Source organism: Chiloscyllium plagiosum, unplaced genomic scaffold (genome assembly GCF_037043375.1).
Source record: "Chiloscyllium plagiosum isolate Xiang-an unplaced genomic scaffold, Cpla_swu_hap1 HiC_scaffold_25, whole genome shotgun sequence".
NCBI classification, from domain to species: domain Eukaryota; kingdom Metazoa; phylum Chordata; class Chondrichthyes; order Orectolobiformes; family Hemiscylliidae; genus Chiloscyllium; species Chiloscyllium plagiosum.
In genome coordinates this window covers 5579917-5602331 of record NW_028270163.1, presented here as the reverse complement: position 1 = coordinate 5602331, position 22415 = coordinate 5579917, and the positions used below count along the sequence as shown (strand labels likewise).

General features: G+C 43.7%; 1 protein-coding gene across 6 annotated transcripts in view; it reads right to left on the bottom strand.

Moving 5' to 3' along the window:
• fbf1 (Fas binding factor 1) overlaps window positions 1-22415 on the bottom strand; it is a 118897-nt gene that overhangs the window by 70484 nt on the left and 25998 nt on the right. For 2 of the 6 annotated variants that reach the window (XM_088000419.1, XM_088000418.1), the window contains exons 9-14: window positions 15701-15848; window positions 8531-8608; window positions 5571-5606; window positions 4722-4853; window positions 2078-2225; window positions 128-261 (exon numbers count right to left, since the gene is read on the bottom strand). In XM_088000419.1, coding sequence (XP_087856545.1) covers window positions 128-261; window positions 2078-2225; window positions 4722-4853; window positions 5571-5606; window positions 8531-8608; window positions 15701-15848 — 676 coding nt within the window. Of the gene's footprint in view, window positions 1-127; window positions 262-2077; window positions 2226-4721; window positions 4854-5570; window positions 5607-8530; window positions 8609-15700; window positions 15849-17367; window positions 17696-22415 lie in introns of those variants that run through there. The other 4 variants (XM_088000423.1, XM_088000420.1, XM_088000422.1 and 1 more) reach the window with 4 other exon arrangements.

Genomic DNA, 22415 nt, shown 5'->3' with positions numbered 1-22415 from the left:
TAGCCAATGCCTCCCCCATCTTCTCAATTAAGCTCAGAAGAAAGTGCTTCAAAAAGGCTTCAATTTTACTAAATCACACTGAGCATATTTGTATGTGCTGTGGTGCACAAACTGTGACCAGGATTACCTTGTGTTTTTTTGTATTTTGGATCTAGTTTAAATTCTTTTCTTTCTCCAGTTGTAGGTCGCTCAAGTAGTTTCTTAGCTGTTCCTCTCCCCAACAGTTCATCCATCTTTGAGCGAGCAGGACGGGGTGTCTCACTAACAAAGAAATGACACAAGTGAAATCAAAGGACACAGGCTAAACAAAACTCAGTAGAATCCTGTACTACAATAGCACATACTTGACAGATTTGGTCACTTATAGACATAAGAACTAAGAGCAGAAGTAGGCCATTCAGCCTCTGAGCCAGCTACACCATTCAATAAAATTTTAGTGGGTGGAGTCTTGTTGCAACAGTAGATGTCTCCATGGTGATATCAGAGGTGAGCTGGATTTTCACCCAGAGATGGAACAAGTGACCGCAGGCAATCACTCAGTGGCCAGCCAATTAGCCACGCACAGATGAGGGGTCCAGCCAATTGTGCAATGGGGCGAGGGGGGGCTGAAGATCTGGTCAGCACACATTGCCTGCAAGCAATGTATTATTCTACATGTGAGAGGAGGCTCTTGAACTGGAGCTGCTACCACCCCACACAGGCGTAGATGCCAATCACCTGCTGTCACTACATTCAAAGAGGGCACTGGCTCCACATGAGCAGCCCCATGATGCCTCCCTGTAGGTTTTCCCTCAGGCCATCCACAAACAGCAAGTGCTCTTTCCAACTACATTAACATGAGCGACCCCCCCATCAATGAGATTCCCCTCCCCAACCCCTAACCTATAAACCATCATTCTCTATTACTATCACCTTTGACCTGCCTCGAGTTACCCGATGATTTTCCCAACCTCATCACTGACCTGCTCTCCCTCACTCTTGCCTGAACTACCTTTGGTACAGATTGACCCTCTACCATCTTGTTCCCTTTTCTGGACCCTCACACAATCCTTCCTAGGTCTACATTCTCCTCCCATGGTCAGTCACGTGCAACCCTTCTGGACAGTTGCTATCTGAACTTATTTGCAACAGTTCAGCCTCCTAATCCCTGGAACAAAGTTCTCCATAAAAGTAAAAGCAACTCCTATTTGCTCTAAATCCACCAGGAAAACTACTTTTTGCTTGATGTACACCAATTTTACCCACCAGTGAATCTGAAAGTATACATTTCTCATTTTCTGTCAATTCAATCACAAAGGCTCAATTTAAACTAATGGTCACGCATTTCAATGGGTATACACGACAGTGTTAAAATAGATTCTCCTGACTGAGTGCTATTGGGAATCATGAGAGTTTTTAAATCGGCCACCATTTTACTTCCCAACTTTCATCCTGTCATCAGGAAGCTGCTGTCTCACGTTCTGCACAATTAAGTGATCCCACCATCTTGCTTTCTGCTCTACGAGCTTCACTAGATTCTGTCCAGTATAGCTCTGACCTCAGAGTTAAAAGATTTATGACAATGTATGACCACTTCTAGATTTAAGCACGTAATCTAGGCCAACAGTCCATTACAGCAGCAGAGGACTGCTCCTCCCACAGAGGAGCTGTCTTTGAAAATATGGTAAATAAAGGCATTGACTCAGGTAACCATGAACTTAAAAGCATAATTAAACCAGGAATGCTGACAAAACTGTCAAATTAATTACAATAATTCACAGGGAAAGTGTCACTCACACCTTTAACAGATATTCAGCTGGATTTCATCAGAGGTGGAGTGGGACTTAAAATTATCCCTGCCAACTGGTCCACCATTCCTCAGCTCCCGCCCACTTCCAGCCACTCTTGCAGAGATGAAGTTAGACTTGCAGGAGAACCCTGCTGCAGGGTAGGTGACCGATAGCTTGTTAAGGGCTTAGTTGAGGCTAGTTCAAGGAGGCTCACAGGGATGCCTCAGTTATCTGAATTGTGGTCTGTCATTAATAAGGTCCTGCCCCACACTATTTAAACAATCAGGTCCACCCCAGCATACACTTACTCCTCCAGGTTTTGCTCTGCCTTGTGTATTTTTGGACTATCACCAAATCCAAGTGCATCAATAAAGTCGTCGCCTTCATCATCAAAGAACAATTCGTCCTTCTTCTTTGATGTGGTTACAGCTGAAACAGAAGCAGAACTGGAGGGCACTGAGGGAAATAAACACAAATACTCACAGGATTAGAAGAAAGTTGAGAATGATGAACTTTCTAAACTCTCTGATCCCTTGGACCAAGCTCACCTGTAGCCAATACTGGAAATTCTTTCAAAGCAACCCCTCATCGTTTTACCAGCCCACAACAATACTGCATTAAACAATCTCAGATTAGTAAAGCTAGCACACTCAAAAACTGCGTGCCAATCTAATACTTTAGGTGTGGCGGTCATTATGGCCCTGGGTGACAAGTCAACTAATGAAAGAAGTTGCAATTATATAGCACAAAGGTCTTCACAGCCAAATGTGGCTTTTGAAAATTTTAGGAAATCAGCCAACCATTTTGCAGATGGCAAGCTGTCTATGAGAAATGACCAATTAATCTTCTGTAGTGTGGAGTTTGCACATTCTCCCAGTATCTGCGTGGGTTTCCTCCAGGTGCTCTGGTTTCCTCCCACAATCCAAAGATGTGCAGATAAAAGCAAATTACTCCGGATGCTGGAATTTGAAACCAAAAGAGAAAATGCTAGAAAATCTCAGTAGGTCTGGCAGCATCTGTAAGCTCTTTTCTCTCCTTACAGATGCTGCCAGACCTGCTGAGATTTTCCAGCATTTTCTCTTTTGGCCAAAGATGTGCAGGTTAGGTGAATTGGTCATGCTAAACAGCCCATAGTCAGGATGAATATGGGGAAGGGGTCTGGGTGGGTTACTCTTCGGAGGGTCGGTATGGACTTGTTGGGCCGAAGGGCTGGTTTCCAAACTGTAGGGAATCTAATCTAACACTGCTTGAGAATAAATATTGGTAACAACACCAAAAGAACATTCTGCTCTTCTTCAAATAATGCCATGAGATCTTTAACATCCATTCAAAAAGGTATTTGACTTTATATCAAATCTTCTTTCAAACTAAAGTCTCATTCTTCACCCTGGTTACATAAAAAAAAGGAGACTTTGAAGGAGAAACTATGTATACATTAAGGCAGGATATGAATATTATTAAGGTTTGAAATAGCAATCAGCAATGTTTGATCTTATATCAAGATAAAGAAGAAAACACATGAATGGAAGATGGCATTACAAATGGAAAGTTATTGACTTAACAGTCACAACTTGCTTTCCATCACTCTTCTGTCCTGCCTAAAACTGATTAGTAACCAGACCCACAGATATACAGCACATCCCAGATCAGCATGAATTCCAAACCAAGGGATGCACAAACTACATCAAGTTTTGCTTCGAGGCCCTTCTGGCAGATTATCAGATCTTTTCAGAACCTAACCTTATGCTTTCAAGCCACTCCTTACAACTTGCCTATTTAGTCACCCGCCATAATGCCTCCTTTCTTTGACAGTCACTTTTTGATTAATTAGGCTCCTGTGAAATTATGAAATTGTGTTAGTAGATTAATTAATTTCACCATATAAATGTAACTTGTTGCGGGATCATCAAAGGGACAAGGATCAGGGAAGACCTTCGACCCAACTTGTTCATGCTGCCTAGTTTTCACAATTTAAACTAGTCCCAAATGCCTGCGTTTTGTCCATATCCCTCCATACCTTCATCCCTCCATGTACTTATCTAAATGTTTCTTAAAATGACAAAATTGTACTCGCTTCCACCACTACCTCTGGCAGCCCATTCCAGACATTCACCACCTTGTGAAAAAGTTGCCCCAGGACCTTCTATATCTCTCTCCTCCCATCTTAAACATACAATCTCTAGTTTTAGATTCCCCTACCATGTGGAAAAGCTGTTGGCTATCTACCTTATCTATGTCTTTCATGATTTTATAGATCTCTGTAAGGTCACCCCTCAGTCTCCTATACTCCAGGGACAAAAAGTCCCAGCCTATCCAGCTTCTCCTCATAACTTAAACTTTCCAGTCCAGGTAGCATCCTGGTAAATCTTTCTAGTTTAATAATATCCTTCCTATAGTAAAAGGGTGAAGGAGCATTGAAATTAATCTGGAGGCTCTATGACCATTTCCCTGTTTTGGGGATATGGGGATCACATCTTGTGAAAGGTTCATCAATAAAAGGATGAAAACACACACCGAGAGCAAGCCTTAAATGTACAATCTGAACAGCCATCTAAAAAACAAAAAGTACTAACCAGGGAATGGATTTCCCAGACAAAGAATCAGGTGAAAGAACTGGCTACAGATTAGATCCCATTTATTACCTAGCAATTAAAATTTCCTTTGGGATGAAATTGCAATTGAAGTTATATGTTACTTGTTGGCCAACTTGATGGTCAACCAAGGACTATCTGAATCTCCCAGACGAGGGAAGAGTACCATGGACATCTAGAAAAATAAAATTTAATCTACTCATAATGAAAGTGTTCACTGTACATATATTATACCATGTAGAAGATTGAACATTCAATAGTACAAATGTTTCAAAAGTCACAATCCTCCAAATCGGTGAATTTTCATTTTGACAAAATGGAAAATACTAAACGTTTTCATCAGGGCACCATTTGTCAATACCTTTTTCCTCTTTCTGTGGCTGCAGATCAAACTTTAAAGGGCTACGTTTCTGTCCTGATACCACCACTTTTTTCGGTTTCTTTGGCTCATCTTCTTCATCTGTTAAAATCCCTGCTAACGGATCGTCTATATCTTGAAAAGAGACAGGAGCACTATGTAAAGAGAAACATTTATTGCAACAATACCCATAGAAAGTATTCAAAAAATGCATTCATGGAATTGCTTGAAAAAGCCTTTGGCATCTGGCTGGGGCTGCACTGGTTACCAAAGCACAGTGTGAGGAATAAGGGGATTTGTAGCGAACAGCCAATAGAAGCATAGGAACAACACTAAATGTCTCAATGTTCATAATCTAGACTACATCTCTGATGGCAATGTTCAAATTCAGTTTTAATTTTGTTCCCCAGATAGTTGTAACATAGAAGGAAAATAATTAATTAAATGTAAAATAATTTAGCAATTTCATTTATTTTAAATTTTCAGAAGAAATAGCCATACAACAACACACTAAGAGACAAATAGTTTACATTCTAAGAGATGGGAAGTAGAAGCATTGTACAAAACTATACCCAAGTACAGCCTGCTTCTGATCATGCAGTCATTTTATTTTGTTCACCCCAAAACTGGAATTATCAGATTACCATTTTCATACTATCAGCTCGGAATAGAAGAAACCTCTTGAAGAGCCGAGACTAAACTTTGTGGAATTGATTAAGGTTTCAGAGAGAGAATTTGCGACAGAAAACCACAAAGCAGGTTTCAGTCTGGGAGGAAGTGCAGCTTCTAAGCATTCCAGTGCAACAAGAACAAGAAGGAAAATGCAGGCCTCTTCTTCGGTATTCTGTTTACCTTGTTTTGTTGTTTCTGAACCAACATCCTCCTCATCTGAAGTTTTGTGCGGAAAAAAACATGCAAAAATGATTTTATTTTGGTGAAGAATGGTCACTTCCAACTGAGGTCAACAAAGTCCCCACTACACTTCCTGAGAAAAAATATCTAATGCACAATCATATTCAATGCAAGAATACCACATTTTTTAATGCACATGACCCCGTGCTGCTCAAATAACACAACTTGGGGATAAATGAAACTTTGTGTAATAGTGTAAAACGAGTGAAAGCAAATAGTTATCACTTCCCAGGAAGAGCACAAGTTAATTTATTTTTAAGGGCTCTTCTTCAGGTTTGCTGCAGGACCTCCTTTTTGATTTCCAGGCACTACACTTTGATTTTGAGGAGTTTCTTTTTCATTCTCAGTAGCTGGTTCATCACAACTCAGTCACATAGTAATAATATTTTCTGTAATTGTGTTGGCATATGGGGCATCTAGACACACATTGATGCAGAATGAGAATTCATTAATATCTCAATAATTTTCAAACTTCCATTAAATTTAAAGCCTCAAAATTCTAGAAAGTATTTCTCGAAAAAAAACTGTACACACCACCATATTTGCATTGGCACATGACCACACGCATAAGTTAACAACAAAAGTTTTGCTGTGATATGTAAAGATTACATGTATTTTGTTAAGAAATATAAAATTAAAAATGGCAATTTGGATTATTAGGTTTTTTTTCACAACTCAAAGGAAAAGTGGAACAGTATGACTTTTGTTTTGGCTGAATCTGGATTTGGTATTCTTGGGAGATGCTGGCACCAGGTGTTTTTTGGGGGGGGGGGGGGAAGAGAGAGAAAAAGTTATTGCCCAGCAACAACTTGTGGATTGGCTGTAAGTGGCAGTTTGTCATAGCGCTGAGAGGAGAGTGAGCATTCAGGACTCAGACTCCAAAAGGAAAAGAAATAAAATACAAAAGATTTTGCCACAAAGAAAGAATCGCAAACTCAGACCAACACCGAAGTCCATTGGCCAGCTATCAACTTGAGGATTGCCACAGCTGACAACAATGTGACAGCATTGCCAAAAAGCAATTAAGTTTGTATTTCCTCGTTCATTGATAATACCTGGTGAGAGTTTACTTTATCTTAGACAGTGGTAATAGACATTAAATCAGAAATTAAATTTGTGACTACTCGTGGAATGCCGGAGCTCAATTTCCACCAAGGTTGTGAAAAATAAGGGACACACACTTCTACACGGAAGAAGCCAGTACCCTAAAATTCCTTCCAAAGATTGGTGAGGTCAGAGCTAATGTGTTTCCATCATGTTGGACAAAGGTGGCAAATCTTAACCTCAGATTTAAATTTAACAATCAACAGTGTTTATCACATGGTTACCTACTTAGTACTTCCTGAAGATATACAGTCTTAAACTAAACATTCCATATTAATCTCAGAGGAGTTAATTATGTTACTGACTTCACATTTACCTGGTTGCTAGTTAAGCTCCATCTTCCTTGATAGTTTTATGCTGTTCTTTCTCCCCCTTCCAACTTCCTGTTGAGCTTCCCTCATCCATTCCCTTACAACTACACTCTTCACACAAGACCCTGTAGTTCTCACCTTCCTCATCCTCAATCTTTCTCTTCCCCCACCGTCACTCACTTGTACCCTCCTTCTCCTCTCCCATCCCTCTCACACTCTCCTTCTCCCCTACCAACTCCCATTAGAGCTTTACGCTCCCCCCCTCTTGCAACCTCCTTCAACATTTCTTTTTATTCACTCATAGGATGTAGATATTGTTGGCCATTTATAACCAATTACCAGTTGCCCAGAAGTAGTTGGTGGTGAGCTATCTTCTGAAACTTGTTGCAATTCATTGCTGCAGATAGTACAATGCCATTAGACAGGGAGTTCCAAGATTATGATCCACTGGCACTGGAGGAATAGTGATATAGTTCTGAGTCATGATGGTGAGTGACTTGGAGAAAATCTTGGAAGGTGTTGCCTTTTGTCCTTCCAGGTGGTTGTGGTCATAGAAGGTACTACCTAAGGAGCCTTGATGAACTTCTGCAGTGCATCTTGTAGTTGGTAGACATTGTTGCTACTGAACATTAATGGTGAAATGAATGAATGTTTACAATTAGGGTATCAAATGGGCTACTTTGATCTGGATGCTGGATGGTGTCAAGGTTCTCCAGTGTTGTTGAAGGCATCCGGACAAGTGGGGGAGTATTCCAAGACTTATAGGGCACACGTCGACAATTTTCCACATTATCTGGTAGACGCCCATGTTGTAGCAGTAACGGAACAGTGTGCAAGTTCTGGATCACTAGACTACAGAACTATTACTGAAGTGCTGTCAGGAACAGAATCCAGGGCTTCCAACGCTTTCTTGATATCATGTGAAGTGAATTGAACTGGCCGAAGACTGGCATCTGTTATGTTGGGAATCTTGGGAGGATGATGAGCTGGATCATCCACTCAGCAATTCTGGTTGAAGATTGTTGAAAATGCTTTTGTCTCAACTTTTGTACTACTCTGCTGGGCCCTCCCATTATTGAGAATGGGATATTTGTGGTGTCTCCTCCTCTAGTCTCCTTCCTCACCTCCCACCCCACTTGCACCCTAAATAGGCTCCAAGCCATTTGGTGTGTCAGAAAACCAAGATGCCTTCCTTTGCGGATAATTTATTGATTACTCGGTCTCTCAATTCTTTCCAATCCCCAGTGTTACTGGTGCTGCCTACATGCAAGCACTAAGACAATTAATAGCCACCACCTGTTTCTTCTTAAACTTAAATAAAGACAGAAACAGACCTAGCAATGTGATTAACCAGATATTAACATCAAATGACGGCTTAAAAAGGTTAACGAATCATCTTATCCCACTCAAATCTGCATCGTTACTTGAGCAATCCAAGTTCCATAATGACTTGCACCATGGTCACTGCATGCATTAAAAACTTACCTTCAAATGTGAACTTCTTGTATTGGTGCTTAGAGGTTAGAGGGGCAGAGCGATATTCCTCATCCTCACCAACCACATCTGCAGAGATGAGTATACAATTAATGTTATACGTAAACCTTCGAACAATTAAAGGAAGGAATTATGATTTGGGGCATTTTTGGGATTTCAGACTTGATTGCTGAATTCTTGAAGGACTTCCCACTTGACCAATCTGTTTCAGCCATTGCCCCTGGGTCAATGGAGGCCCAAAAACTCTTCTTTGTGGCTCAAACTCTCACACCAATTTTCTGGTCAGTAGACTCTTTGATGCCCAACTTTGCAATTTGTCAAATTACTTTCACTTTTCCCAAAATAATTCTCAATCCACCTCAAAAACAAAAGCAAACAGACAAAATGATCGATAGAAATGAAAAAAACATTCAAGGTTTGTGTAAATATTTGTAGCTTGGGTGCCGGTTGTCATAGTTGTGGGCATGCTCACCGAGCTGGGAAGTTGATTTGCAGATGTTTCATTCCCTGTCGAGTGACATCAGTGCTTTGGAGTCTCCTGTGAAGTGCTGCAGTATAGTGTCTTCTGGAATTTTGTTTGGTTCTATTCCTGCTGCTTCACTTGCCGGTTCTGCTTGTTCATTATAGTGGCCGGTATATTGAGTCGAGATCTATGTGCTTGTTGATGGAGTCCATGAACGATTGCCACGCTTCTAGAAATTCTCTGGCTGCCCTATGTTTAGCTTTCCCCATAATCGTTGTGTTGTCCCAGTCGAATTTATGGTCCTTATCATCTACATGTACATTTACATCTACATTTGTGGGCGGCACGGTGGCACAGTGGTTAGCACTGCTGCCTTACAGCGCCAGAGACCCGGGTTCAATTCCCGACTGACTGTGTGGAGTTTGCACATTCTCCCCGTGTCTGCGTGGGTTTCCTCCGGGTGCTCCAGTTTCCTTCCACAGTCCAAAGATGTGCAAGTCAGGTGAACTGGCCATGCTAAATTGCCTGTAGTGTGAGGTAAAAAGGGGTTAATGTAGGGGAATGGGTGGGTTGCGCTTCGGCAGGTCGGTGTGGACTTGTTGGGCCGAAGGGCCTGTTTCCACACTAAGTAATCTAATCTAATCTAATGTATGGCTACTAGGGACAGCTGGTCGTGGCGTTTAGTGGCTAGTTGGTGTTCATGGATGCTGATTGCTAGTTGTCTGCCTGTTTACCCTATATAGTATTTTGTGTAGTCTTTACATGGAATCCTGTAAATTACATTAGTCTTGCACATGATGGATATAGGGTCTTTTGTCCTGGTGAGTTGTTGTCTGAGCGTGGTTGTCAGTTCATGGGCTGTCACGAATCCTAGTGGTCGGAGAAGTCTGGCTGTCAGTTCAGAGGATGTTTAGCGAGTTAGGTCATATCATCGTCGTGTTGTTTGTCTGTTAGGCATCGGCGGATATCCATTCTTGGCAAAGACTCTGTAGAAGTGTTCTTCCCTTCGTAGGTTGGGAGTGCTGCATTGTGTTGTAGCCCTTTTAAACAGGGTCCTAATGCAGTTTTTCTTGTGTGTTTGGGTGGTTACTGTTGGAGTTCAAGACCTGATTGGTGTGTGTGGCTTTCCTGTACACCTCTGTGGTGCATTCACCATTCTGTGTTCTTTCTACCATCACATCCAGGAATGGGAGTTGATTGTAGGTTCCCTCCTCACTCATAAATCTGATCCCTGTGAGCATGGTGTTAATAATCTGGCAAGCGTTCTCGATTTCTGTTTTCTTAAAGATAACTGAAGTGTCGTCTATGTATCTGATCCAGAGTTTGGGTCAGATTTGTGGTAAGGGTTGTTTGTTCCAATCTTTGCATCACTGCTTCTGCTATGAGCCCAGAGATGGGTGAGCCCATAGGTGTTCCATCGATCTGTTTATATATCTGGGTCATATAGTGTTTCTCAAAGCATGGCACTCAGTCATGGAATCCATCAACAAGCACATTGACCTAGACCCAATATACCAACCGCTGCAACGAACAACCAGAACCAGCAACCGGAAGCAGCAGAAAAGAAACCAAAAAAATTCCAGAAGACACAGTAGAGCTGTGCTTCACAGAAGGCTCCAAAGCACTGAAGATGACACCTAGGCAGGAGACAAAGCAAATGCAAATCAACTTGCCAGCTCAGCGAACCTACCCACAACTACAATAGAAAAAATATTTTTTTATAAATTGGCCCCATGATTTTGCTCCAAGTACCCAGGACTGGATGATCATCCTTTTAATTTTGGAAATTCCAGAGCAATCCTGGACAGTTTGCAATTCTAGCACAGAGAAATCCAGCAAATTTCTGCATTTGCTGAGTGCAAATTGACTTGCTGCTCAAATATTAGCAATTTGCACCGAAGGAGCAGTAAAAATGCCACTTAGATTTACTTCCAAGATACTTCAAATTGCAATTTAGCCTGAATTAGAATCATTACCTTAATAGATGATATGGTATTCAAATCAGGAAGGGGGTCTGGATGTAGGTTTGCTTGCTGAGCTGGAAGGTTCGTTTTCAGACGTTTCATCACCATACTAGGTAACATCATTAGTGAGCCTCTGGATGAATCATTGGTGGTATGGCCTGCTTTCTATTTGTGTGTTTAGGTTTCCTTGGGTTGATGATGTCATTTCCTGTGGTAATGTAATTTCCTGTTCTTTTTCTCAGGAAGTGCGAAAGGTGCTAAACAAATTAAACGTTTCCTTCTTTATTGGAAACATCCCCTCAGCAACGTTCCTCATGATAACTGATTGAAAACAGTCCAAGTCAGAAATGGGGGCAAATTGGAACCCCTAACTCTCCTTTATATCCAGTGCTATCTTGCAAGCCTCCCATGGTTTCACTACCTTGTTTAATTATTCCACATATTTCGAACTCTTTTAGTAAAAGCTATAGTTTTACATTAATTTCTGCTTATATAAATCTATTAGTGCATTTGCTGTTGTGATCCTTACAGTGGGCCAAGTAATAGGTTACTTCATCAACCAGGAATATATAATTGAATGGATAATGTATTATTCCACTTCAACTATGCATCTGTATTTAAAGTCGCCTATCCTTTTAAGGGTGCAAAGTTGAAGTGTGACACATCAATACAAATTTGCATTAGTTGCATTGTGGACAAGGCACATAGACTGCAGATGCTTCGAAATTCCAGGGTCAGGTCAGAAGAAACTAGCACAAAATTAATTCCCTTTACCTACGTATCTTTCCACACTGAAAAGGGGCACAGTATGTCAGACTGCTCTTGTAAGCCTTCACTGAACCAGCTACAGAGCTGCAAATGGTACTACAGTGGAGTTACCAATCCTGCAGGGTTGTTCTGGAATTTGCATAAATTGAAGATCAATCTCCAAGACCCTGTTTTGGGCAACTATGGAAAAAAATCAAAGGGATCTTAAAAATGAGTATTGTTTTTGACCATTTTCTTTAAAGATTTCTCATAACCTGATGTAAAATAATGAAAATGGTCAAAAACAAAAGGCTGTTTGTCTGACAGTCAAGCAACAGAGTTGTTGTCTCTGGTTTGTTACCCGTGCCACGTGATAGAGAGTCGAGGAATAGGGAGAGAGAACAGTTAAATGCGTGGCTACAGGGATGGTGCAGGAGGGAGGGATTCCGGTATCTGGATAACTGGGGTTCTTTCTGGGGAAGGTGGGACCTCTATAAACAGGATGGTCTACACCTGAACCTGAGGGGCACCAGTATCCTTGGGGGGAGGTTTGCTAGTGCTCTTGGGGGGGATTTAAACTAACTCTGCAGGGGCATGGGAACCTAGACTGTAGCTTTAGGGAGCAGGACCTGGAGTGTAGGGAGGTTAGGAACATGGCATCAATCTCAAAAGAGGGTGCCTGTAAACAGGAAAGTGTCTTGAAGTGTGTATACTTCAATGCAAGAAGTATACGAAATAAGGTAGGTGAACTTGCAGCGTGGGTTGGTACCTGGGATTTTGACGTTGTGGCTATTACGGAGATACGGGTAGAACAGGGACAGGATTGACTGTTGCAGGTTCCAGAGTTTAAATGTTTTAGTAGGGTCAGAGGTGGGGATAAAAGAGGGGGAGATGTGGCATTGCTTGTCAAAAATAGTATTACTGCGGTGGAAAGGACAATGGATGAAGACTCGACATCGGAGGTAGTTTGGGCTGAGCTTAGGAATAGGAAAGGTGAGGTCACCCTGTTAGGAGTTTTCTACAGGCCTCCTAATAGTCCTAGAAGAAAGGATTGCGAGGATGATTCAGGAGAAGAGTGAAAGTAATAGGGTGGTTGTTATGGGGGACTTTAACTTTCCAGATATTGACTGGGAAAGCTATAGCTCGAGTTCGTTAGATGGGTCAGTGTTTGTCCAATGTGTGCAGGAGGGTTTCCTGACACAATATGTAGACAGGCCAACAAGAGGTGAGGCCATACTGGATTTGGTTCTGGGTAATGAACCAGGCCAGGTGTTAGAATTGGAGGTAGGTGAGCACTTTGGGGACAGTGACCACAATTCGGTGACTTTTACTCTAGTGATGGAGAGTGTGCACTACAGGGCAAGAGTTATAGCTGGGGGCAGGGAAATTATGATGCAGTGAGGTACGACTTAGGATGCGTGGCTTGGAAAAGTAGGCTTCAAGGCATGGGCACAATTGATATGTGGAGCTTGTTCAAGGAGCAACTATTGAGTGTCATTGATAAGTATGTACCTGTCAGGCAGGGAGGAAAGGGTCATGTGAGGGAGCTGTGGTTTAATAAGGAATTGGAATCCCTTGTTAAATGGAAGAGGGTGGCCTTTGTAAAGATGAGGCGTGAAGGTTCAATTGGGGCGATTGAGAGTTATAAGGTAGCCAGGAAGGACCTGAAGAGAGAGCTAAGAGCAGCAAGGAGGGGACATGAAAAGTCCTTAGTTGGTGGGATTAGGGAAAACCCTAAGGCTTTCTATAGGTATGTCAGGAATAAAAGAATGACTAGGGTAGGAATAGGTCCAGTCAAGGATAGTAGTGGGAAGTTGCGTGTGGAGGCTGAAGAGATTGGGGAGACACTGAATGAATACTTTTCATCAGTATTCACTCAGGAACAGGACATTGTTGCCGATGTGAATATTGAGTCACAATTAATTAGAATGGACGGTTTTGAGGTATGTAGGGAAGAGGTGTTGGAAATTCTGGAAAGGGTGAAAATAGGTAAGTCCCCTGGGCCTGATAGCATTTATCCTAGGATTCTCTGGGAAGCAAGGGAGGAGATTGCAGAGCCATTGGCCTTGATTTTTATGTCCTCGTTGTCTACAGGAGTAGTGCCAGAAGACTGGAGGCTAGGAAATGTGGTTCCCTTGTTCAAGAAGGGGAGTAGGGATAACCCTAGTAACTATAGGCCGGTGAGTCTCACTTATGTTGTGGGCAAAGTCTTAGAGAGAATTGTAAGGGATTTATGAACATCTGGATAGGAATAATGTGATCAAGGATAGTCAGTATGGTTTTGTGAAGGGCAGGTCGTGCCTCACAAACCCTATTGAATTCTTTGAAAAGGTGACTAAGGAGGTAGACGAGGGTAAAGTGGTAGATATGGTGTATATGGATTTAGTAAGGCATTTGATAAGGTTCCCCATGGTAGGCTACTTCAAAAAATACGGAGGTATGGCATTGAGGGTGAGTTGGAGGTTTGGATTAGGAATTGGCTGGCTGGAAGAAGACAGAGGGTAGTAGTTGATGGTAAAGGTTCATCTTGGAGTGCAGTTACTAGCGGTGTTCCGCAAGGATCTGTTTTGGGACCATTGCTGTTTGTCATTTTTATAAATGACCTGGAGGAGGGGCTAGAAGGTTGGGTGAGCAAATTTGCGGATGATACGAAAGTCGGTGGAGTTGTTGACAGTGAGGAAGGATGTGTCAGGTTACAGTGGGATATGGATAAGTTGCAGAGCTGGGCAGAAAGGTGGCAAATGGAGTTCAATGTCGGTAAGTGTGAGGTGATTCACTTTGGTAAGAGTAACAAAAAGATGGGGTACTGGGCTAATGGTTGGATACTTGGTAGTGTGGATGAGCAGAGGGATCTTGGTGTCCATGTACACAAATCTTTGAAAGTTGCCATCCAGGTAAATAGTGCGGTGAAGAAGGCATATGGCGTACTGGCTTTTATTGGTAGAGGAATTGAGTTCCGGAGCCCTAAGGTCATGTTGCAGTTGTATAAGACTCTGGTGCGGCCGCATCTGGAGTATTGTGTGCAGTTTTGGTCGCCATACTATAGGAAGGATGTGGAGGCACTGGAACGGATGCAGAGGAGGTTTACCAGGATGTTGCCTGGTATGGTAGGAAGATCGTATGAGGAAAGGCTGAGGCACTTGGGGCTGTTTTCATTGGAGAAAAGAAGGTTTAGGGGTGACTTGATAAAGGTGTACAAGATGATTAGGGGTTTAGATAGGGTTGACCATGAGAACCTTTTTCCACGTATGGAGTCAGCTATTACGAGGGGGCATAGCTTTAAATTAAGGGGTGGTAGGTATAGGAGAGATGTTAGGGGTAGATTCTTTACTCAGCAAGTCGTGAGTTCATGGAATGCTCTGCCAGTAGCAGCGGTGGACCCTCCCTCTTTATGGGCATTTAAACAGGCGTTGGATAGACATATGGAGGATAGTGGGCTAGTGTAGGTTAGGTGGGCTTGGATCAGCGCAACATCGAGGGCCAAAGGGCCTGTACTGCGCTGCATTTTCCTATGTTCTATGTTCTATCATTCTAATAGAGTATGAGATGTTTTCCATTCTAATCAAACGTAGGAAAGCTGTGCATTATAAGGATGGACGCTTTGGCCGATTAATGGGTGTAGAGTGGGGGCAAGTCATGCAATGAAACCTCAAGGACTACATTTAAACATAGTTAGCATGCTTAACCTAGAGCCAGGCCTTAATCCAAGATGGGGAAAGAATCCAAACGGGAGCAGTGACTAAGCCATTTACCAAGTTAAGGCTATCCTTTAAAGACCATGTTTGAAGGCACTTCACCTTATTTGGATGCTTTGTGAAACAATTCCCAGTGCACACTTGCTCAAACCACTATTTTAATTGTACCTTTATTTGCACAAAGATTCCAACAATCTCTTAAAAAGACTCCCCCGCTCACATAAGCCTGTGTTGCTTGTGCAGATTGCACAGACAGCATTGCTTATTTTTGAATGTTTGCTATGTTACTTACTGTCTTTTGCTGCTCCCGATTTGTGTGCATTTCTGGTAGATTCTAATGAGGAACTTTCCGTCCCAGCAGTCTTTCCTGTGGATACGCTTGGAATAGAATGCAACTTCTTCCTTTTTCCAAAGAGATCAGCATCCATATCATCAATATCCTGCACACAGAAAGGAAGAAGAACCAAGGTTAAATAAGTTTCACGGTTGTAAAAATGGAATAGCAATAACAAGGATGTGCAATCAAATGGCACTATGGTCAAACTGAATTCAATAAATGCAGTGATGCGAGAACTTGAATCAGAAAAGGCCACGCAAGCTGCTGAACTGTTGTTAAAATCCCAAATCTTCTAATAAAGTCCTTCAGGGAAGGAAACTGTTGCTCCTACCTGGTCTTGTCTAGATGCAACTCAATTCCACACCTTGTGGCTGATATGTAATAGAGATGGATATTAAGATACTGATTTGCCTGTGTCACCCATATCCAAAGGAAAATGAAGAAAACATTTGCATCCCTGTAAAGTAAGGTTGTCCAACCCACAACTGCAGTCCAGACTGCAGCCCACTATCAATTGATCAGGCCTGTGGACTCTGTTCAAAATTGAGGGCAGCTGAAGTGCCTGAACTGCAAGAACAGCCACTCCTGCAGTCACAGCGTTCCTGGCTATCAGCAGTAAATGCAGGAGTGAATCAATCAGTCTGTATTTGAAGGAGCAGTGAGCAGTGCAAAGCTCAGTAGTTTCACAACTAAACACTTCAGTGATGAAGGTTGGTGACAGACCATAAGGAAAGGTGCTAAGACACAGTTGTCAAGGCGGGAGGGCAATTCTGTAGTCCCCTCAGGATCATTCTGTGCTTCAGAGAGCCAAACTCAGACAGGACAGACTGCTAGGCTTACCAAGTGAAGAGTGTGTAGTGAAGGAAGAAGTTGAAAAGATGAGTGCATTAACTTACCACATACAGGTGATAAAGCAAGGGCAATGGCAGTGACGTGTATTGAGAGCCAAAGTACCCAGGAGCAAGTGTCAGAGCTTCCACAAGAGACAGCAGGAAAGAGAAGACATCACCCAAAGAAAAGGGTTGCATCTCTGACAAACTCTTTCCAAAATGACTGAAAGGGAGTGAGGCAAAGACTAAATTTCAGAGAATAATTTCGAGAAATGTGCCACAATCAAATGAACTTCATGCACTACCTGTTGCAATCATGGTGGTCTTCAATTTCAATATAATTGGCTTCTCCCAAAGCTTCTCACACCTTTACAGAAGCTCTCAATCTGTCACCCACAGGTTGATCACTATTACAGAGAAACCTCAATTATCCGAATATCAATTATCCGAAGGAGATCAAGATCCCGACAGAAACATTACATCAAAGAGGTGTTTCCAACATTGATCACGCCTTTTGTTTACAATGATTAGAAGCAAAGTCAGCTTACTGAAATGCTGCCGAAAACAGTCCTGGACATCAATGGGAGCCTAGGCATTGTCTCCAAATGACTGACCTCCCGCCCTCTCCCTCTCTACCCACACTTTCCCTGGAGTTCTACACAGGCTGTGTACCCTAAACCCCCCCGGCCCCAGATGATGCCTCCAACATTGTCCTGCATAGGGCAAGGATGCAACATGACGAAAAGTTGCAGTAAAACATTGTGTGCGCGCGCATGCTACTTGGATACTCACCCCACCCAAAGGCAGCAGAGTCTCACTTTTGGTGTCCAGTCTGGCTGCCCCGGAGGGTGGGAGGACGGAGGATTGTGGGTGGGTGCGGGGGCAGAGGTAGGCAGGGTGGCATGGTTGGAAGATGTTGGGGGGATTGGATGGAGTTGAGGGTTGGATGGGGGATCAGATGGGGTGCAGGGTGGACGGGATTGGGGGATGCGGAGGCTGGGGCACAGATAGGGTGTGGGCTCGTGCACAGTGTGCTACTGCCCAGTCTCCTGAACAGGGGTCAGACTTTAGCACAGTGCAGGAGAGAGAGAGAGAGAGAGAGAGCGCGAGAGTGCGCGAGAGAGAGAGAGAGCGCGAGAGTGCGCGAGAGAGAGAGAGAGCGCGAGAGTGCGCGAGAGAGAGAGAGAGCGCGAGAGTGCGCGAGAGAGAGAGAGAGCGCGAGAGTGCACGAGAGAGAGAGAGAGCGCGAGAGTGCGCGAGAGAGAGAGAGAGCGCGAGAGTGCGCGAGAGAGAGAGCGCGAGAGTGCGCGAGAGAGAGAGCGCGAGAGTGCGCGAGAGAGAGAGCGCGAGAGTGCGCGAGAGAGAGAGCGCGAGAGTGCGCGAGAGAGCGCGAGAGAGCGCGAGAGCGAGAGAGCGCGAGAGCGAGAGAGCGCGAGAGCGAGAGAGCGCGAGAGAGAGAGAGCGCGAGAGAGAGAGAGCGCGAGAGAGAGAGAGCGCGAGAGAGAGAGAGCGCGAGAGAGAGAGAGCGCGAGAGAGAGAGAGAGCGCGAGAGAGAGAGAGAGCGCGAGAGAGAGAGAGCGCGAGAGAGAGAGAGAGCGCGAGAGAGAGAGAGCGCGAGAGAGAGAGAGAGAGAGCGCGAGAGAGAGAGAGCGCGAGAGAGAGAGAGCGCGAGAGAGAGAGAGCGCGAGAGAGAGAGAGCGCGAGAGAGAGAGAGCGCGAGAGAGAGAGAGCGCGAGAGAGAGAGAGCGCGAGAGAGAGAGAGCGCGAGAGAGAGAGAGAGAGCGCGAGAGAGAGAGAGAGCGCGAGAGAGAGAGAGAGCGCGAGAGAGAGAGAGAGCGCGAGAGAGAGAGCGCGAGAGAGAGAGAGAGAGCGCGAGAGAGAGAGAGAGAGCGCGAGAGAGAGAGAGAGAGCGCGAGAGAGAGAGAGAGCGCGAGAGAGAGAGAGAGGGCGAGAGAAAGAGAGAGGGCGAGAGAAAGAGAGAGGGCGAGAGAAAGAGAGAGGGCGAAAGAGAGAGGGCGAAAGAGAGAGGGCGAAAGAGAGAGGGCGAAAGAGAGAGGGAGAGAGAGAGACAGAGAGAGAGACAGAGAGAGAGACAGAGAGAGAGAGACAGAGAGAGAGAGACAGAGAGAGAGAGACAGAGAGAGAGAGACAGAGAGAGAGAGAGACAGAGAGAGAGAGACAGAGAGACAGAGACAGAGAGAGAGAGAGAGAGAGAGAGAGAGACAGAGAGAGACAGAGAGAGAGAGAGAGAGAGAGAGAGAGACACAGAGAGACACAGAGGAGAGAGAGACAGAGGAGAGAGAGACCCTGCACAGTTACTGCCTTTGCTGTTTTTGAATTCATGTGTCGCTGGACATCAGAGTGCATCTGGGAAAATTAACAAACAGTGAATTTCACAACTAATTTTGGAGGAACCAGTTTGGGCGAAGTTCACAACACAGAATCAGATAAGCTAATTGTTGTTTTAAGTCTGTCGAAGAGAAAGGCTGTATTAGTGAGTACAGTCGGTTCTTTCTTGATTATATGTTTTTGGAAAGAAGTCTCTTGATTAATCTTAAAATATAAGCCATAGCTCTTAAGTTAACCTGGGGCAGTGTTTTGTAGAGGAATAAGACGGTGTTATTTTCTGGGTCTGTAGATTGTGAAGGAGCAAAAATGGCCTTTGCAGTGATATGTACATCTTGTCAGATGTGGGAGCTTAAAGAGGGTTTAGGGGTTACTGCGGATTATATCTGCCATAAATGCTGTTGAATGTGAATCTTATCAGATCGAATGGATCAGTTGGAGAGACAGATAGAAGCTATGAGGAATTTGCAACAGCAACAGGATGAGATGGATGGCAGTTATAGGAAGGGGGAAAAGTCTCAGATACAGTCACATAGATGGGCTAACTCCAGGAAGGGTAAGAGAGGTCAGCACCTAGGGCAGGAGTTTTTTGTGGATATACCCATTTCAACTGGTATGTTGTTTGGAAAATGTAGGTGGATTCTCAGGGGAACATTGCACGAACAGCCAAGTTTCTGGTATTGAGACAGGCTCTAATGCAACGAGGGATACGACGGCTTCTGAGAGATCAATTGTGTTAGGGGATTCCGTCGTCAGAGGTACAGACAGACGTTTCTGTGGCCAGCAGCGAAAAGCAGAATGGTGTGTTGCTTCCCTGGTGCCAGGATCAAGGATGTCTCAGAGAGGGTGCAGAATGTTCTCACGGGGGAGAGGAGCCAGCAGGAGGTCATTGTCCACATTGGAACCAACGACATTGGAATGGAAAAGGTTGAGATTCTGAAGGGAGATTACAGAGAGTTAGGCAGAAATTTAAAAAGGAGGTCCTCAAGGGTAGTAATATCTGGATTACTCCCAGTGCTACGAGCTAGTGAGGGCAGGAATAGGAGGATAGAGCAGATGAATGCATGGCTGAGGAGCTGGTGTATGGGAGAAGGATTCACATTTTTGGATCATTGGAATCTCTTTTGGGGTAGAAGTGACCTGTACAAGAAGGACGGATTGCACCTAAATTGGAAGGGGACTAATATACTGGCAGGGAAATTTGCTAGAACTGCTTGGGAGGATTTAAACTAGTAAAGTGGGGGGGTGGGACCCAGGGAGATAGTGAGGAAAGAGATCAATCTGAGACTGGTACAGGTGAGAACAGAAGTGAGTCAAACACTCAGGGGAGGCAGGGACAAGGTAGGACTAATAAATTAAACTGCATTTATTTCAATGCAAGGGGCCTAACAGGGAAGGCAGATGAACTCAGGGCATGGTTAGGAACATGGGGGACTGGGATATCAACGCAATTACACAAACATGGCTCAGGGATGGGCAGGACTGGCAGCTTAATGTTCCAGGATACAAATGCTACAGGAAGGATAGAAAGGGAGGCAAGAGAGGAGGGGGGAGTGGCATTTTTGATAAGGGATAGCATTACAGCTGTGCTGAGGGAGGATATTCCCGGAAATACATCCAGGGAAGTTATTTGGGTGGAACTGAGAAATAAGAAAGGGATTGTATTATAGACCCCCTAATAGTCAGTCAGAGGGAAATTGAGAAACAAACTTGTAAGGTGATCTCAAACTTGTAAGAATAATAGGGTAGTTATGGTAGGGGATTTTAACTTTCCAAACATTGACTGGGACTGCCATAGTGTTAAAGGTTTAGAACATAGAATATAGAACATAGAAGAATACAGCGCAGTACAGGCCCTTCGGCCCTCGATGTTGTGCCGATCCAAGCCCACCTAACCTACACTAGCCCACTATCCTCCATATGCCTATCCAATGCCCGCTTAAATGCCCAAAATGAGGGAGAGTCCACCACTGCTACTGGCAGGGCATTCCATGAACTCACGACTCGCTGAGTAAAGAACCTACCCCTAACATCTGTCCTATACCTACCCCCCTTAATTTAAAGCTATGCCCCCTTGTAATAGCTGACTCCATACGTGGAAAAAGATTCTCACTGTCGACCCTATCTAAACCCCTAATCATCTTGTACACCTCTATCAAGTCACCCCTAAACCTTCTTTTCTCCAATGAAAACAACCCCAAGTGCCTCAGCCTTTCCTCATACGATCTTTCTACCATACCAGGCAACATCCGTTCCAGTGCCTCCACATCCTTCCTATAATATGGCGACCAAAACTGCACACAATACTCCAGATGCGGCCGCACCAGAGTCTTAAACAACTGCAACATGACCTCAGTACTCCGGAACTCAATTCCTCTACCAGGAGATGAATTTCTTAAGTGCGTACAAAACTATTCGTTTTAAAATAGTGATGGAAAAGGATAGACCAGATCTAAAAGTTGAAGTTCTAAATTGGAGAAAGGTCAATTTTGACAATATTAGGCAAGAACGTTCGAAAGCTGATTGGAGGCAAATGTTCGCAGGTAAAGGGATGGCTGGAAAATGGAAAGCCTTCAGAAATGAGATAACAAAAATCCAGAGAAAGTATATTCCTGTCAGGGTGAAAAGGAAGGCTAGTAGGTATAGGGAATGCTGGATGACTAAAGAAATTGAGGGTTTGGTTAACAAAAAGGAGGAAGCATATGTCAGGTATAGACAGGATAGATCGAGTGAATCCTTAGAAAATTATAAAGGAAGTAAGAGTATACTTAAGAGGGAAATCAGGAGGGCAAAAAGGGGACTTGAGATAGTGTTGGCAAATAGAATTAAGGAGAATCCAAAGGGTTTTTACAAATATATTAAGGACAAAAGGATAACTAGGGAGAGAAAAAGGTCCCTCAAAGATCAGCAAGGCGGCCTTTGTGTGGAGCCACAGAAAATGGGGGAAATACTAAATGAATATTTTGCATCAGTATTTACTGTGGAAAAGGATATGGAAGATATAGACTGTAGGGAAATAGATGGTGACATCTTGCAAAATGTCCGGATTACAGTGGAGGAAGTGCTGGATATCTTGAAACGGTTAAAGGTGGACCAGGACATGATCAGGTGTACCCGAGAACTCTGTGGGAAGCTAGAGAAGTGATTGCTGGGCCTCTTGCTGAGATATTTGTATCATCGATAGTCACAGGTGAAGTGCCGGAAGACTGGAGGTTGGCAAACGTGGTGCCACTGTTTAAGAAGGGTGGTAAAGACAAGCCAGGGAACTACAGACCAGTGAGCCTGACCTCAGTGGTGGGCAAGTTGTTGGAGGGAATCCTGAGGGACAGGATGTACATATATTTGGAAAGACAAGGACTTATTAGGAATAGTCAACATGGCTTTGTGCGTGGGAAATCATGTCTCACAAACTTGATTGAGTTTTTTTGAAGAAGTAACAAAGAGGATTGATGAGGGCAGAGCAGTGGATATGATCTATATGGACTTCAGTAAGG